The sequence below is a fragment of the Callorhinchus milii genome, unplaced genomic scaffold (genome assembly GCF_018977255.1).
Source record: "Callorhinchus milii isolate IMCB2004 unplaced genomic scaffold, IMCB_Cmil_1.0 Scaffold69, whole genome shotgun sequence".
Classification (NCBI taxonomy): Eukaryota; Metazoa; Chordata; class Chondrichthyes; order Chimaeriformes; family Callorhinchidae; genus Callorhinchus; species Callorhinchus milii.
The window spans coordinates 102,242-108,190 of NW_024704810.1; the positions used below are offsets into that span (position 1 = coordinate 102,242).

Here is a 5,949-nt window from a genome sequence, read left to right on the forward strand (position 1 = left end):
GTGCGCTCTCCCCATTGTGTCTGTGATGCTGTTCGCTCCCCAACTGGAGCGCTCTACAATAATCCCAATCCCTGTCCGCTTTTTCCCGATTGTATTTGTGCTGGTGTTCGCTCCCCCACTCATGATCTTTTTGACGGCGAACTTGAGTGGCTGCCTGTAGTCAAGGAACGATTATGTGCCGGCAGATCTTTGGGTGAATTATTTTATTAATAATTCCTGCCTTTATCTTTCTTTCCTTGTACAGTAATACTTCTGGAGAGAAAGTCTGTGGAATCTGCAGGTTGGTGACAATCTAACAACCAAATGTTTCTATGGGAATATTATCACTGTTCCTAGACCCTGTGCCTTGCCCATTCCTTCTCCATGTTCAGTTAGCTTTTGAGCACCTTCCAATCGACCAAGCTTCATTCTGAAGTATGGTGTTCAGTACAGAGGGAGCGATTCTGCTCTGAGCGATCTGCACTAATTTATACTGTAACAAAGCAGTAAACCATGGCCGTATTTTGGGTGGAATCTCCTATCGTATATAAAGTAGAAGAATAAATATATAATACAACGTTTAATAATGCAATACGAATTGTAGTAATCTAATATAAACATGATAATAATAATAATATTTCTTGGTTTGTTTTAGAGCCTTATCGGGTCCCAAAATGCTTCACAGAATATACTGCAATATGAAACAGCTGCTTGCTTTGCTGGAGATATAGGATTGAGTGACCAAATTACTTTTTTTTAAGGGATTATTATCCCCAGAAAAGAAACGCCAATTGACTGCTGGGTTCCCACTGACTGCTAGATAAAGAGAAATATGTGGATAGAGGAAACGTGCGTAAAATTGTGCACTGAAGTAAATCTAAATATAAAGTTTAATAATCTAACAAGAATGTAGTATTCTAATATCAACTAGAATAGTTTAATATAAAGTATAACAGTCCAGTATGATGTAAAATAATCCAATATCAGTATAATAATGTAGAGCATAATAAGATAACGTATAATATCACGATCCTTTATTTGCAAACGTAGCTGCAACAGGTAACCTGTTACCCTTCTGGTGACACCTGGGTTGTGTACAGCCAGCAAACATTGCAACCAATACAATGATTATTATTGACGTTGTATTTTTTTAACGCCAAACATCCTCCCAATGTGACAGATTTTGTGTACATGGACATATATTGTATTATCCTGAGTGACTGGAAGTCAAAGACGAAACGGACTCTCAATGTTGCGTATGGTGTTTTACAGGAGTGTGAGGCTGGTGAATGGCGGCAGCCGATGTGCCGGGAGAGTGGAGGTTTACCGCGAAGGACAATGGGGCACAGTGTATGGCTATGGCTCTGGTGACTCTGGTTGGGATATGCTGGACGCGGCTGTGGTGTGTAAGGAGTTGGGCTGTGGAGACGCGCTGTCAGCCTCAGGAGACGCTCACTTTGGGATGGGCTCTGGTCCCATTATAACGTATAATGTTCGGTGCAGAGGGAGTGAGTATGCTCTAAGGTATTGTTCCTCAGGGACCTGGCGTCACTATTATTGGTCACACTCCTCTGATGCCGGCGTCATCTGCTCAGGTAATTAATTCATTTTCTGATGATTTTTCATTGTCTCATTAGGAATTAGAATTAGGGAAATTTTGATAAAAGTTTGTAACCCACAATATGTCAGTGTATTATTATTAAATCTGGTGTGGAGGGTATTGGGAAGCAGTGGATTCACGGTCATTGCCCTAGGGACATAAATGCGGGTCGCTCACTTATGTTGTCTGCGTCACTGCTAGTTAAGCAAATCTGTCGATCATCATCAAGTCGTTTTCCGAGTGGGTCGTTTGGTGGGTTGAGCACAGGCGGCTGAGCACAGGGGACGACCACAAGAGGCAGAGTATACGGGGCGGGTGCAGGGTGGGTGAGCACAGGGACTAAATAGCTGGAGGTGAAGCATAGGAGTTGAGCATATTTGGGGTCAGCACTGGAGCATGAGCGCTCGGAGTTAGGTGAGAAGAGTTGGGACTTGGTTAGCACAAAGGGGGCAACACGGCGCTTGAAGACAATGGGGTGAGCACAGTAGGAGTGAGCATAGAGGAGGGATTAGCATACGGTGGATGAGCGTTGGGCCGGTGGTGAGCACGGGGATGTAATGAGCACGGTAGAGGTAAGCACCGGGGATTTGAGAAAAGGAAGTGGTTGAACACAGGGTGGCTAAGCTCATCGGACAGCTCAGGGGCGGATCACAAGTGGTGAGCAGATGGTGTGAGCGCTTGCGGGGATGAGCACAAGGGGGAGTACGGAGGGTTGAGTGGAGTATGAGTGAGCCCAAGGGGCTGAGCACATGAAGGATAAAACATGCGTTGAGACCAGGTGTGCCGAGCAAAGGTGTTTCAGCACACGGGATGAGAATGAGCACAGAGGAAGTCTGCTGAGCACATGGGATTTGTGCTTAGCACGTGGGGACAACAGGGGGTTGAGGACGGTGATGTGAGAACCGTGAGCTGAGCAGTGGAGGGGATGAGCACAGGGAAGGTGGTGATCACGGTGGTTTGGTTTAACACGGGGTAAGATGGACGCGTTTCTGGGGATAGCATTGTAACCAGAGGTGTTGAGAACCAATATTTTGAGCTCACGGACTGAGCACATCGGGGAGCACATGGGTTTCAGGATGGGGGAGCAGAGGGAGTGAGCACAGGAGATGTGCAAAGTGCTTGACTACAGGAGGTGAGCACAAGTTGGGGATGATAATAGGAGGGAAGAGCACAGTGGTTCACGAGTAAAATTTTGGGTGGAGCACGGGGGATGTACGTATATATGGGGAGCACGTGGGGTTTGTGCATACGCGGGGAGTATGGGGTAAGTATTGGTGGGAGCACAGAGGTGTGAGCCGATGGGTGTGTAAACAGGTTGGGTGAGCAAAGGGTTGTTGTACACAGGATGATTAAGGACACAAGGGGTTTGAGCAAAAGGGCGTGGAGGGCTTTTGCCTTGGAGGAGGCAGTGCACGTTGGGGAGGCTGTACCTTGGTTGGCAGCTGTGCTCTGGGGCAGCATCTGTTCCGGGGATGACTGTGTCGGTGTGGGATTCTGGCAGGGAGTATTGTGCCCTGGGGATGGTCTGTGACTGGTAGTGGGCTGTAACTTTGGAGTTCGGCTGTCTATCCATCGCACTGTGTCGGGTTGGGTGCTCTGTGGAGGGACTGTCTTCTGAGGTATCTCTGTACACTGGGTGGGTGGCTGTTCCTGTGGGGGCTGGACCATTGTCGGACTTGTGACCAGGATTAGGCATGAACCTGTTGTGGGGTCTATACAGTGGGGAGGGTCAGAGGGCCCTGGTTGTTTTGTCTGTGAGGGCTCTACCGGGGGGCAGGTGTGGGGTTTCTGCAGGAGTTGAAGCTCGTTGCACCTAGTGGGGAAGCGGTGCCCTCGTTGGTAGGGCGAGGGAAAGAGCGCTGTGCCGGAGGAGGGCACCGAAGTGCCTGAGAAGCAGCTATCGGATATGGGAGTAGTTGCTGTTACCTGGGAGGGTTTTTATCAGAGAGAGCGGTCTTTGTCTGGATTTTTCTTTAGCTGGGGTGGGGATTCCTTGTGTGGGGTCTGTGTACCCTGGGGGTTTGGTTATTCCCTGTGCACGATTGCTGTACCAGAGGGGAGATCTTCTGTTTTGTATTGTAACGACTGCGCACGGGCGATGGGGTCTGTGCCTTGGGGTGTAGCTGTGCTCTGGTGCTGTGGATGGTGTCTGTGTCCTCGGGGGGAGGTGCTTTATCGGAGTTGGGGTTGTGCTATTGTCTCTGCCTGGGTTCGTTCGTGTTGTGTGTGATGGTATATTATATACGTCCGGTCCTCCCCCACACGCCCATACACACATACACATACATTCAAGCAAGAAAAGGCGATATATTAATGCAATCATAAAACAACAATATCTGCATCTGTGCATCTGCCAAAGCGCAATAAACAATGTTGTAGAACGATTTTTACATCGTCGTGAATCTCTTATTTGTTTCAGAGTCGTGGGCAATGCCTATCCTTGATGAGCTACACATAAAAATATTTAATGAAGCCCCAAAATATGATGTGTGATATTCCGCAATGAGTTAGCAACAGAGAGAAATTACACACCATTTTGTCAGTAACACATGCGCATTAATGTATTCTGTAGCAAAGCAGTAAACCACTGACATAATTTTGGAGTACTCTCCTATCTTTATATGAATCATAATAATCTTATTTAAAGTATAATTATATTATATTAAGTATAACAACATAAAAGCTCTATCCTTTTGTTCCAAACGCAGCTGCAAACGTTAAATCTAGCGGTGGAATAAATTGTTAATATTACTGCTGATACCCGGGTTTTGGACTGCATGTAGCTAACAGTCATTGAACCCATTATAACGATTATTATTGTTCTTGTATTGTTTACCATCCAGAAAGCTTCCCAAGGTGACAGGAACCTTGTACTGTATTATTCTGGATTACGTTCAATACTCTGTGTGATGTCTTAGTGTTTGTGAGGCAGATGTTTTTTTTCTTTTGGCAGATGGTTTGAGGCTGGTGAATGGCGGCAGCCCGTGTGCCGGGAGAGTGGAGGTTTACCACGATGGACAATGGGGCACAGTGGATGGCTTTGGCTCTGGTGACAGTGGTTGGGATATGGCGGACGCGGCTGTGGTGTGTAAGGAGTTGGGCTGTGGAGCCGCGCTGTCAGCATCAGGAGACGCTCACTTTGGCGAAGGCTCAGGTCCCGTTGTGACGTACAATGTTCGGTGCAGAGGGAGTGAGTCAACTCTGATGGGTTGTCAGTCACAGCCCTGGAAGCACTATTCAGTGTACGGGTACTCACACTCCTATGATGCCGGCGTCATCTGTTCAGGTAAATAATTCAGTCTTCGATCATTTTTCTTTTCTCATGTTTTCGGTAAACTACGGACGAAAAACACTGTTAAAGATTGTATCCCACAATATGTTAGTTTATTATTAAATCTGAGTGGAGAGGTTGCACTCATAGCCCTGCGATCAATTTTCCAATTCCAATGATGCCGGCGTCATTTGCTCAGTTAAATTAGTGTGTGTCTGAGAATAACAACGTGCTCGAGGTGTGTGAGAGTTGTGAGCAATCGATGGCTGGGGAGGTGAGCACAGGAGGAGAGCATTGAGGCTGAGCACAAGCGAGGGCGTGTAGTGGAAAGGTGTACAGGATGGGTGAGAACAGGTAGGCTGAACACAGTGGATGAAAAATGGGAGGGAGCACAGTTTGTGAGCACAAGGGGATTGAGCACATGACGGTTAACGCATGGGTTGAGAACAGGTGTATCGAGCAAAGTGGGATTTAGCACACGGGATGAGAATGGGAAAAGAGGAAGTCTGCTGAGCACAGGGGATTTGAGCTTGAGCACGTGCGGCAACAGCGGAGTTGAGGACGATGATGTGAGCATCGTGAGCTGAGCTGAGGAATGGATGAGCATAGCGAAGGTGGTGATTACGGTGGTTTCGCTAAACACGGGGGGTAAATGGACGCGGTACTGGCGATTGCACATTGGGAGATTGTGCCCTCAGGTGATGAAAACCGAAGTTTTGAGCTCAGGGGACTGAGCACAACGTGGAGCAGATGGGGTTGTCAGGATGGGGGGAGCAGAGGGAGAGACCGCACGTGATGAGCACAGCGCTTGACAACAGGTGGTTAGCACAAGTAGAGGATGATAACAGGAGTGAAGAGCACAGTGGTTTACGAGCAAAATTTTGGGTAAAGCACATGGGGGACACGGGGATGGTACGAATACAGGGGGAGCACCTGGGGTTTGTGCATACGCGGGGAGTATGAAGTAAGTATGGGTGGGAGCACAGAGGTGTGAGCCGATGGGTGTCTAAACAGGTTGGGTGAGCAAAGGTTTGTTGTACACAGGATGAGTAAGGACTCGAGGGGTTTGAGCAAAAGACCGTGGAGAGCTTTTGCCCCG

The 5,949-nt window shown here is 47.8% G+C and overlaps 1 protein-coding gene across 1 annotated transcript; it reads left to right on the top strand.

Annotated features, from left to right (window-relative positions):
- Positions 1-1,237: 1,237 nt before the first annotated feature.
- On the top strand, positions 1,238-5,437 carry LOC121851605 (deleted in malignant brain tumors 1 protein-like). The gene is made up of 3 exons (XM_042345625.1): positions 1,238-1,574; positions 4,533-4,865; positions 5,301-5,437. Exons 1-3 carry the CDS (start codon positions 1,238-1,240, stop codon positions 5,435-5,437), a joined length of 807 nt encoding a protein of 268 aa, XP_042201559.1.
- The last annotated feature ends 512 nt before the right edge of the window (positions 5,438-5,949 follow it).